The sequence below is a fragment of the Anser brachyrhynchus genome, assembly GCF_964034855.1.
Source record: "Anser brachyrhynchus genome assembly, chromosome: 7".
NCBI lineage: Eukaryota > Metazoa > Chordata > Aves > Anseriformes > Anatidae > Anser > Anser brachyrhynchus.
The window spans coordinates 18,037,244-18,050,210 of record NC_137701.1 but is presented as its reverse complement, the minus strand read 5'-3'; the positions used below and the strand labels follow the sequence as shown (position 1 = coordinate 18,050,210).

The following is a 12,967-nucleotide window of genomic DNA, read 5'->3' as shown; positions in this document are numbered from 1 at the left end:
CAAGTTTTGAGAACTCCCTGATTCACAGCATTATTCAATGCTGCTTAAGAGCATAGAGATCAGAGTTCACCCTGCTTGTGACTGCAGCAAGACTGCAGCTACATTTCAGCTGCTGCGTCCATCCAGTCGAGTAGCAACAGTCTCAGCCGTTACTGAGAATGGGAACTTCTGGACATACAGGACCAAATGCTCACAACTTTACTTCTTGAGTTGAAGGAGAAGCCCTGCAAACCCTGCCTATTGCAGATTATAAACCCTTGTGATTCAGGCATGAAAGCAAACACACAGTCCCCCACTAACCACTAAACATGTTTTCTACTGTGTGATAGAAAATGAAAATTCAGATTGTGTTTATGGTGATATCTTGGCAGTCTTCCATCTTTGGAAGCCTCTTTCCCTTAGTAGAAGGAAGCATCATATTCACAACACTCCTGCTCTGTTGGATAAGCTGTGGGGATACTCCAGCCCCGACTGCAACACCCAGACCTGCTGTCCTGCAGGACATCCCACTGATGCCAAGGAATATACATTCATCATACATTCATACACCGATGAAAATGCATTCGTCAGTCTTAACTTACATCAGCAAAAAGAATAAAAAATGTAACATATCATCACAACACTGATAAAGATAGATAACTTATGCTCTGCCCCTTGTCCCTTTACCACGTTAACACCACCCACAAACTCATCAAAACCATTACACTGAGAAAATGGCAACTAAGACACCCTCAGGTCTCAGACCTCTGCAAGCCTGTCACTGCTCTGCACTTGCCTCCTATTCAGTCCCCACCTCGCTGCCCTACACAAGGGCCCTATCCGCCACAGTTCCAGGGTATTTCCACTCATCTCTTGGTGAGAATGCATGCCACAACACTGGAGAGCTATTATCATGCCAGAGAGCTATTATCATTGAATTTGTCTTGTAACCATGACACCAGCATTGCAAAATTCTGCTAGTCCATTTTTACACAGCAAAAGACTTTTCCTCTCCCAACAAGAAAGAAAAAACAAGATTTGTTTTTATTCATTCAGTGCTACCACACAGACAGCAAATTGCCAGCAAATTAACAGAGGTTAAATTCATGTCAAATTCAGCCCAAAGAATGTAAGGCTTGAGAGCTGCCAGTATCAACACTTTTTGCTTTGCTAAAAATGTATAGGGATAAATACTTTAAGTAAAAGGCTTCCCCACAGGCTGAGTTGACAAGGTGCTTACTCATAGCTTCCACAAAGCAGTGTTAAATTGAGTGTTCTTCCTGGTACCCCTGCCAGCATCACTGTGCTGTTCACAGGAAATATTGTTCTAAACGCAGTTTGCTTACTCTGTTAGGGGTTACCCAACTGTACTGCATAATTGCCTTGCTGAAATCTGACCACTGCTCATGATTCCAAACAATGCGGCTTAGTTATCTGTGACACCTGCAACAATGGTCCGACTGAAAAAATTATCATAATATTAACTCCAGTGTAGCATTTGGCAGCTAGGCAAGAGCAGTGAAATCATTATCTTAATTGGTTAAACTACTTCAGCTTTCATATTTCTAGTCAGCTCCACTCTGCAACACATACTCTTGCTGCATAATTATCATTATCCTTGTTGACTAACTTTCACTGGTGACCTGACATGTTTATTATGCTTTGTTCTAAGGTCTTTTATTAATAACACACTTCCCAACATCCACCATGATTCAGAGAGCTCTGGAATCTTTCATAAGAACAACAACAATTTTTGCCAAAATTTACAGTCAGAGCAAAGCAGACCAACCAGGTTGGATGATGAACAAAACCTTATTTTATGTTTCTGTGATGCAGTGGCATCAAAATGCCAATATGCAGCAAAGACTGATAAGAATGCCCAGAACATCATGGAAAAATATGGCACTTATTTTTTTCAGGCTAGAGCATGCACAAAAGTGGTTTAAATCTTTCCTGCTTCTCCAGCCAGAGGAAGTGCTGTCACAGCAAACTGAAGGCACTGCCCAGGCCTTGGAGGAGCAGACACTGCTCCTGCCAAACCAAACAACCCACTGCAGGGACAACTGCTGCTCCAGGTGGGAACTTCACAGCTTTTCTTTTCAAGGCTGAAGATTTTTAGGGCAAAACAATTGGCATGAAAATGAATAGGGAGCAACTCTTCACTGTGTTAACTAAAAGCAAAGCAAGGAGGAATAATGTGAAATTAATGAGTGTCAGGTAGGGGTTCCTCACATGATATGCAAGGTGTTTTGAAAGCTAAAAGTTTAGCTTGCTTCAAGAAATACCCAACTATACTCCTGAGCGGAAAATCCCTTTGGTAGTAATAAACACAAAAGATACCACATCTGGCCATGAACTGCAAATCATGGGAAACCAGTGGAGTAACAGAAAAATACCACCCCATGTTTGCCTCATCCAAGGCATCTCCTTTGAACAGCTGACAGAAAGGTCACTGGGTTAGAGTGTCCTTTCGCTTGAGGAGGCAAATCTTTTCTTATGTTCTTATGAAGGAAGGGGACACAAGTTTTATTCACTTGTGGTGACAGAAATAAAGCAATTTTCCAAATAGATACAACACATTCCTGTACACTCCATGTTGTTGCTTAAATACTCCAACTGCTGGGTCTGCAAGCAGTAGTTTTTCTGGCTGGCAATAACAAAGAGTGTGGAGGAGCACAGAGTTCCTTCTCACATACAATCAGGAGTTCACCAACTTTAGGCTAGTTACACTTTCACAAACAAGTCATGGACAATAGGGCTGCACAATTTGCACAGAGATGGGAATATGTAAATCTGAGAGTATTAAACAGCTGAAGTGTTTGCTTTTTGCTTTTTTGTTTTCTAACCAGATCCGTCCAGATTACTGTCACTGCATAAGAAAAGCATTCAGCAAGACTTCAAAAGCTGCGGCAAAGTTTAATGAGAGGGGAAAATCATTTAATTTTAAGTATTCTTACTTCATAAAAAGGAAAAAAAAGATAGACGTTAAGTATGGAACCACCTAATGCCATTTTTAGCATTAGGTCTCAGAAGAGAGCCTAAGTGATTTGCCCAAGGGCATACCGTGAGTCAGTGCCAGAATGACAGAATACTGTTTTAATTACAGTTTCTTATGAAGCTTGTAAGAACATGCTGAAGGTCATAGGTTGATCTAATTTTTAGCAAAAGGACTTGCTAAGCAGTTTTCAATATCTCATCACGTAATCTATAGCTACAGACAGGCTCAGCATCACTATTCCAGGGGGAAATACTTTTGATGGCAGGAAGTGCTGTACGAACATTTCATTCTGCTTCAGGAAAGATAAGCAATTCACAGGAGATGTGAAATGCTATTTTCTAGAAGTATATCAACCCTTAAACTTATCATGAAGAACAGCTATTATGGAGAACTGAATAGACTGACAGAAGTTCAGAAAAAGCACTTCACCAGGGACAAGGTCCTCCCATTTGGCCCACAGGGCACACCTCAAGTAATTGTAAGAAATGAAGGATGTACCAGCTGCAGACCAGAAAGGTTCCCTTTTACACGCTTCCATAACTGTGTCTTTAGTATAAAAAAGCCACACAAACAAAAAACTGCTTCTAGTCAATTAAGTAGGAAGTATCTAGGAGTTATACTGTAACACACACCATAGCTCTCACAGTGTTTGGTGGCAGGCTGATGGATGAATCAGGCTAAATTCTAACCCAACTCCTTGTATTGTTGTTGCTTTGGCATTGAAGACATTTTATCAGTTAAAATTCTATTAGTATACTATTTATTAAGAAAGGCGAAAGTAATAGTCTGTAAATACAATAACTAAAACATTACACTTCCTGGTTACTGAAGTGTCTGAAGGTTACCATCAGAACCACACAGCTCTTGGCTTTGGGGCTTGCTGTTAAAAACGTTAAGCCATTCTGCCACTCACTTGAAGAGTGCAGTACGGATGTACAAAGGTAAGGAAAAAGAGTTATAGTCACTGCATTTAGTTACATTACCAGTCTTCCACTTGTAAACAGACTTCATAGGAAATCTGGGCCCCTTTCTCCATGCCTGCTGCAATCCCCTGCAAGTATCAAAGAAAGGGGAAACGGCACAAGCTCCAGGGCAATTTTATGCTTCAGAATCTACAGGAAGACCCAAATATCTTAGTGTGATTTAGAACCAAGGTACAACTGAATATTTCATAACTAAAGAAATGTAATGTCTCTAATAGATCTTTTATCCTCATAAATCCTCTGAAGTTTTGCCAAACAGGGACATGGTGAATCAAAATCTTTGCAAGTGTTATTTTTGATCAAGTGACCTATGCTGACCTAATAATGAATAAAAGCAATAATCTGTTTATATTATTAAGTGTGGCAGTAGACTCAAATATTTAATGTCATCTGAAGAAAAGTGCTGATTTTCTAGGAAATCAGCTAGGCTGCTCCCACAACCTGCCAAACAGAATAAGGAAAAGAACCTTAGACCAGGCCAGACGACACTGCCTACTACCACCACCAGCCTGTAGGTGGCTCGGGGCTCTCCACAGCTCTGCATTTTTAAGAAATACTTGATCTTCAGTCCTTACAAAGTTGTGAATGCTGTTAACATAAGCAGTACAACACTGCCTTGGTAGTTCTCTAATCAGCTTGAAACAATTGTTCTAAAAGAGATCTAAAGATGAACCAACATGTCCACTGGATGGATTTAATATAGCCTGCCTATAACTTCCAACAAAGAAAATCAGCAGTTCCTGTACTATCTTTATGTTTGGCACAGTTCTTGTAGAGCTGAGGTCCGATGTGGAAGGAAACACATGTCAATGTCAAAACATTCTGTCTTACAGCTCAGTTTCCAGGAGTGACAACCATTTCTAAATCTGATATATATATATTTTTAAATTCAGAGGCATCTTCAGACTCTGGACAGCTGACAAAACAATTTGGGAGGGGGAGCCTAACTTGCGGGAGATGCTGACCTTTAAGCATAATCTCTCCATTTTTCTGCCTTTCAAATGAATGTTCATGAGATCAATTAAGCAGTCATCTTTATATCTAGCGAATAAAGATGTTTGATTTGTTTAATAAACAGCAGTCTACCACAAATTGTGTTTAGCCTTTTGGAGTCTGTTTGGATCATGGAAAGACACAGAAGCCAAAACTGATCTTCAGCTTGGTTCATTAGTGCTCTGACATAAATGAATTTAAGCTTCATAGAACAAACTTGAGGGTATGCATTTAGTGACATACTCCTAAAGCAGATGTTCAAAGTCTGTTTAAAAAGCCCATGAAGTCAGCAGAAATTCTTCTATATAGTTTGAGCTTTGAGTCAGCCTCCAAATCAAATGCTACAAACACATTAGCCGAATCACAGTCTAGGTTTACAGGGGATAAAAGTACTTATTTGTCCAAGTCTCTGTATTAAGATACAAGCACAGGAAATACAGGAAAAGCCAACAGGTTCAGATTCCTGGTGGCAATTGCAGGGAGAATCTAGAAACCTTCCCAACTCTCACTATGGAGCAAAACAAGCTTCACCGAGCTATTCTGTAGAAAAATCCTTCCTGAAGCCAAATTTGACAGCACGTTTGCTTGATGATAGCACCTAAAGGTCTCTAACAGGTATTAAGGATTTAGTGTACTACATACCATAAACACATACAGCAAAGTAGCCCAAGAATATGGATACACATCTATAACTGGAAATTAAATATTTTACTAAAATATCAGTAACACGTCTTAAATGTTTCCTTCCTCAGAGATGAAGATGTCCAATTCAAATATTAACTGCCAGTCTCAAAACAAAGATATTGAGACATAAGTTAAAGCATGTTTAGAGGTTTGGTTTTTTTATTATTAATTAAGAAGAAAACTAAGCATTCTCCATTAACCTGAAGGTATGGCAGTGTGTACAAAACAAAGAAGTCCGTTCAAATAAGTCACTGCAGTCACTTGGTGCTGTTGGTTGCAAACCAGTGATGTGAAGCTGCCCTGATAAAAATCAATATTTTAGTGACAAATTGTTTTAAACTCCCCCAGCAAGAAAATTCAGTTACTGTGATTTATTTTAATTTAGATTTGTGTAGAAAGTACTTTCAAGAACTGTGCCTAATAGACCATTAGAGTTTTCCCAGATAGTTGTAGCGCTCCAGCACCTTCATCCTTCAAATGTCTTTGTTATTTTCTGCCTTCTTTCAGCAAATTCATATCATGCAATGAGATACAGTCCACGTGATGCCTTTGAGAATTATGCCAATTTTAAATAATAGACTCTGGAGTCTCACTGCCATGTAGATTTATCAGAGAACCAAGACAGAGGTTAGCAGGAGCATTCAAGGCCAAAATCATCACATACTGAATGTACAAAACATGCAAAAAGATTCTTTAGCCAATTTGTTTCTTACATTCCTTTCTAGTGCATTCAAAATAATTTTTAGGTTATATTCTTCATATTCAGAGCTGGATGCACCATTTTCACAAGTCAGATGTCAGCCTGCTCTGAATCATTCCCTCTCCTGACATTTTTATTTACAGTTGATTACTTCCATGAGGTAAAGAAGCAGTCCTAACTGACTTAGAGATAACTACCTCCCAGCATGACTTTAAGCCCATCATGTAAAAATTCACAGAAGGCAAATTAGCAGGTAGAGCAAAATTTCTGCAAGTCACTCATCATTATAGTAACCCCAGCATAGAATATATTTTGGCCTTAGCTAATACTAACCAAGAACAGCACACTAAATTGGGCAATTTAGACTCACTGGGCTGTTATTAGGAATGTAAGAACTAGAAATGATGGAGCATGCAAGAATGGTATCTTCAAGGCCCCCCAAACCACAAAGTTCACTAAATGAATCCTGGAGTTTGGTTACATAGTTCTTAAGAAAACTACCCACAGAGCACAGACAACCAATCTAGTTGGTCTTCTCCCTCCTAGGAAGGATCTTGCTGCATTCAAACTACTGCCTTTCATTAAGTCAAGCAGGATTTAATTCAGACTGGCTGCCCCTGTGTAATCTCCCTGCAGTTGATTCATTTCTTTCAGGCTAGGAGGATGCCAAAGAGAACAAGGACACCAGTTTAAGGGATGGTGGAGCTGTTGCTTGTTAAACCTCTGATGGTGGATTAGATTTGTTTTGGCACCACATCTCAGAGGGCTCTAAAGGGCATACAATAATCTAAACCACAGACTGTCAAGATCTTGCTAGGTCGAGTTTCTCACCAGTCCTGGAACAAGTATGACTCACCAGTAAACAGCACAAATACTTAAATGACTCTTCAGGACAGCACTGGGAACACACACAGGCTGCACAGTTCTTTTCAAGGTGGTGTTTTGTTTTTTTTTTAATCTTCCTATATGCAGATGAACAGGTGTCCCCATTTGTAAAATATACATAAAAATATATCTTTTTTTTTTTGAAGACTTACCAGTTACATAACATAACGTAATAAGGCAATAGCTTCTATTCTATTACTGTCTATCTCAAAGTAGAAATCTCTACATCAGTCTGGTTAATCAAGCCACTGACACTAGGGAGGCAAAACTCATGGAGAGACAGCAATTTCTCTCATGCCAATGCCTGTCAGGTCTAGTTTTGTTCTTAAACAAGGAAATGGCTGGAGTATCCCTTATACCAAAAGGGACAAGAGTTTATTTGGCAATTGGAAACCAATCATTACATGCAGGAAATTAACTTAGTAGTGCTATGTTATTAACACTGTGGTCAGAGATATAAAAAACCCTGAAAGTTTGCCATGAAAAACAAAACTACAAAAGCTTTGAAATCTAATACTCTACCATTCTACATATTGCAAAATACAAACTTGGTTACAGCTTGGGATCATTAAAAACTCCTCAAATCTTAAATATTTTATTTGCTCTTAACTTCCAGAAAATAACTAAAAAGAACAAAGTGATGCTTGTATCTACTTAATTCTAATTGAAAACATAATTCTTTGTTTCCTATTGACTCAAGACACTAGTGCCCCCAAGTGACATTTCATTATACAATAGACTTGTAGCTTTGTAAAAAACAAACAACAACAAATTATTTTAATTGCTTCACATAATACTGAGTATAGAAATACACTTCAAACAGAAGACATACTTATTTGATACTGAGATTTGTTTGAGATGGCTCAGGGGTAGGGAGAGTAGGGGTAGTTTATTATTTTTTCATTTTCTAACTGATGAATGCTACTTGTCAGAAATTATAATATCAATATAAAGCTGGGCTTCTTTCATTTGCTAGCTAAGTTAGACTTTTTTGCATGTATCACCTTAGCACCCAGGCAGATCTTTCCTTTCATTGTTTTGGAAGGGATTTCCCATTTTTTTCCTCCTAGTTTTCACTTGCCCCCTTTCCTTACAACCACCTTTGCTGATATCATCATTAAATTAAAGTGCTCATCCTGCAAGACATTCTCCTGGAAGTGCCTCCTTTGGCTTCCTAGAGATAAAACATGCATTTCTAGCATGTGTTCTTCCATCTTAACAGGGAGGGAAGAAGCTTAAAAGCACAGGTTTAAAAAGAACAGCACAGACTGCTGAGCCTCATTAAATCTGAAATCTGTTATGGGGCACAATAGTGTTTACATTCTCATTTATTTTTCCATAAACCCTACATGTGAGAGCTCATTTAATATATTCTTGAAGAGTTTTAATGCACTGTTTTCTAATTATAACAATGGTATAAGTGACTAGTCAAGAATAAAGATGCAATCAAGGTATGGAAAACTTCCTGATTTTGCATACTCTTAGTAGCCAGTGAATGGAAGCAGACACCACCACCTCTGAACTATAATCAAATATTTACATAAACATGTTTATGTAATACACAACTCACATTTACAGTTTTGCTTGTTGAACATGATAATCAAATGTATTATCAAAGATGTGTATAGAAGATAAAAGCAACACTTTGAACAAGATACTTTTTTCTGCACTTTATTATACCCTGTGCCTATATAAAGGGTATATTTAGAGAGGGTCTCATTTCTTTAATTTGCATTTGACTACCTATTTCAGCACGCACTGCCAGATTTGTATGTTAATACATCAATATTCCACATCAATATTTTCAAGAATCAAAAGCAACTAGAAAGCAAATATTTTAAAAGTACAGCGTCCTTTCAGATGTCTGAAGTAGCAACTGAAAATTGACAGATATTTTGTGAAGTTATTTGTACTATGCACCATCAATTACACAGACACTTTGCAGAAACAGGAAGAGTTATCTTCATAGAAAAAATTCTCATGTAAGAGAAGTTACCTTTAACACAGTACCACAATAGTTGATACTGCCAGAGACAGAACTGAATTTCTTCCTCGTTTACTCAATACATAGTTAGAATAAAGTATTAACCAAAGGAGGATGTCAAATACACATACTGCAATTAATATTGCCCTTATAATTTTTCAGTTTTAAAATATTAATATTTATGTCAATGGTAACCCCAGTTACTTGGCTTTAACAAAATATTTTTTAAAGCTCATACATAATACCTCAGAATAATTGGGGAGTGAGTTGTCTGAATTATTAGTCTGTCATACCACATGCATTCTTGCCCTTTGCCTAACTTATACTTCACTCCTTTTATTTGTTGAATGTGCTTTAAATAAGAATATGATAAATCAGCTACAAGTCTAATCTTTCACCTCCAATTCAAATGCTAGGTCAATGAGAATCTGAAGCTTAACAAGAAGTTAACAGACAGCTCATGAGCACAACAGATCACAATATAACAATGAAAGATTTAGGAAAAAACACCAAAAGCATATGAGGGTACACAGCAAGCAAGCTGGCTCTTCACATGTAAGTAGGTATTGCTAAGAATAACTGCTTGAAGATCTCCACTTGATAGCAAGCATGTGCTATGTTAAATAATCTAAGTAATATAAAGAAATTTGCTCATAACTGTTTCTATTGGAAGAAATCTGATAACTAATAGGAGGTATAAAATAATCATTAGTCCTCTACTCTCTCAACTTTAGTGTACACACTTAATATTTCACTTGGCAAGGATTTTCCCACCAGGACTGCAAAAAAGTTCCTTCATGTAATGAAATTTCAAAAAAGACAATCAATTTTGAATTATTCCCACTACACAAACCAGATGCTATTAACAGACACTAAGAATATGAATCTTTGTATGACTATTCTCACCAAACCTTTGTTTCCAACAACTATTAAATGGTTCTGGACTGTGCCCTAAATTTATTGCTGTAGATATAACAGGTAAAAAATAGAGATGTAATAGCAACTTCAAGAAGTACTTAAAATATAATTAACATATGTTCGATGGAAAACAAGTTTGATTTGTGTAATATTTCACAAGCTGTTTAAAATTTCATAAACTGTTAGTTTAGCTTTATAATGCTTTTCATTAACATCATACAATCTTGATTCTAAGGATCATCTACTTAGATGAACCAGTAAGGTAGGATTTTCCTTTCCAACAGGCATTACTTAACACCTCTTTTCGTCATAGCACAGAAATGTCAACACATACAAAATACTTGACAGAGAGACCTTGTTAGTGTATTAACTGTTTTTGAATTGACATAAGAAGCTTTCAGGGGCCAAGTCTGCCTCTCCCTACACTTCTACAAAAACGAGATTCAATACAATGCTAATATAAACAGAAGTGTGTAGTTTCCCATTACAAGCTTGAAAGATACTCTATTTCTCTTTCCTGGTCAGATGGAATTGCTATTTCGTTTCTCCGCAGCTTGCTGACCTACCTTACTTTTCCCTAGTCTTCTCTTTTTTTTTTTTTTAAAAAACAAACAAACAAAAAAACTTAATTTTCCCCTCCCTGCTCTCTGCATTCACCAGCACCATTTCCTGTTTTCCCTACCTTTAAATTCCATCCTTGCTGTTCCCTCTATTCTGATACTTGAGCTCCCCTTACTCGCCAGTTCTAACTTTATAAACACCTATTTTCCCTTTTCTGTCCTCTTTATCCTTTCATAGGCACTTGGAAGCCTTCTATGTTCTGTGATAACAACAGGGTAAACGTATGATCTCCATTAAAGTTTTAGTAAATGCTACAGGCATTTATCCCATGGAGAACATGAAGAGAAGGTGATGATTTTAAGTCAGCAACCTTAGAATTTTCTTTATTATAGTTTTCCCTATAAACTTATTCTTACACGTAGTTTTTCAAAAAAGAAAAGTGAATATTCAGTGATGATAAATATGCTGTGGTTTTCTTTACAAACAGAAAATTGTATTTGTTCTACTAAAATTTTTCACCAAATATTCTATTGAAAGAGTACCTATATAAAAAGAGAAACTATTGCTTAAACAAAAATTAAATTTCTTAACAAACTTTATTCAAGAGTCAACTCTGAAGTTTTTCTATTAAAGTTTACTTCATGGAAAGTCCACATGAAATTTATGAAGTGGTAAACTGAAGTTTCAGATGCACAATCCCCTGCATTTATTGAACAGATGCATGTTTTATGTTAAGACCTGTACTTTTTATGTTAAGCAGTTAAACATTAACACAAGGACTACTACCCCATATCTGTTACAACTCCTCAGTGTACCCGATCTTCATAAAATAGTTATAGGATGACAAAAAAGTAATCTGAACCTAAAGCAAGAACTTCTACCAATTTAATTATGAATCAGCACCTAATATCTCATTTATTGGAGGTATAAGTTCTTCCTTATGTCAGCTGCCCTCTTCATGTTTCATTTCTTTATGAAGTGAAACTACTTAAGACAGAAAGCACACAAGGTATTATTCTTATAATAGGGGATGTATATGCATTAACATCTATATAGAATGCCTCGGTACTAAAGTTCTTAGTCTTTCCTTCTAAATATAACTTAAGATCTTAGTTTTCTGAACTATCCCAGAATGACCACATATTTTCCCTGAGCCCTTAAACTTAATTCATAACTTCTAAGTATACTAGAGGATAGGTCTTCGAAACTCTAGCTTCTACACAGCAAGATACCATCTACAAAAACTTAACCTACACTAAACAGGCTACATAGTGAAGGGCTGGCTGATAAAGAAAGGCACCCATGCAAATAGGTGTTTTCAAGCACAAATAAGTAACAAACTCCAAGACGCATAAGGAAGCTAAAAATCGGAATGATTAAGATTTAATTTAAGAGGGATTCAAAGTGATTCTTCAATGTCAGATCTAGCTTAATCTGAGGTTAGCAGTGCATACTAAGTGATTCAGCTAACATGGAAGCCAACATTATTTTTAAACAAGAGATCAGGAAAAAAAGTGATAACAGTACAACACCAAGTTCAGGTCTCCTGAAACAAGAGTCAGCTTTTCTGCTTTACAGCTGCAATAACATCTTAAGACATTAGGTCTACTGACTTTTTTTTTCCCCCCAGAGTTGAGAAAGCATTAAAAACAGATCAGTAGCAGGTTTAAGTAAAGACAGGTAACCTGGAATGATAAAAAAAAAAAATCAAGACACAAGCTGGACATAGAGAATAAGTACTAACATCAGCCCTTCCCTCCCCTTTAATAGGGACAAAAAGGAAGAAACAAGTTGTACATCAATAAAATGCTGTGGTGGTATCATATCTGAGAAATTAACTAATTACAACCCAATTACAAAGTCTAGAAGACGTACTCATTATACTCATAACACCTGCAATAAGTACCTCTAGAAGAGTCTCCCTGCCAAGCTATTAATATTAAAGATAGAAAACAGAAAAAGGCAGTCTTACTTTTTCATCATCATCAGAAAAGGGGGCACCTCCAGGAGTCTTATTTATTGCTTGGGCAACACCAATAATTTCTCCATCACTGTTTCTTATGGGCATGCATAAGAGTGACTTGGTCTTGTATCCAGTGAGTTTGTCAATCTCATCATTAAAGCGTCGATCCTTCAAAAGAAAATAAGGAAGTATTACTGTGCATGTCATACATCTGAGTTTTCTTCAGGTAGCAAAGTACTTTATTTTCCTCAATGTCTTATACAGTAAAGTTATGCTGTTGCATCTGTGTTTTTACCTTATCCTCTATTAGCTGTTTTTC

At 37.0% G+C, this 12,967-nt stretch overlaps 1 protein-coding gene across 8 annotated transcripts in view; it reads right to left on the bottom strand.

Moving 5' to 3' along the window:
- PDE11A (phosphodiesterase 11A) overlaps positions 1-12,967 on the bottom strand; it is a 135,180-nt gene that overhangs the window by 105,458 nt on the left and 16,755 nt on the right. For all 8 annotated transcript variants that reach the window (XM_080599490.1, XM_080599488.1, XM_080599492.1 and 5 more), the window contains one exon: positions 12,658-12,816. In XM_080599490.1, the coding sequence (XP_080455616.1) occupies positions 12,658-12,816 (159 nt within the window). The remainder of the gene's footprint in view (positions 1-12,657; positions 12,817-12,967) is intronic.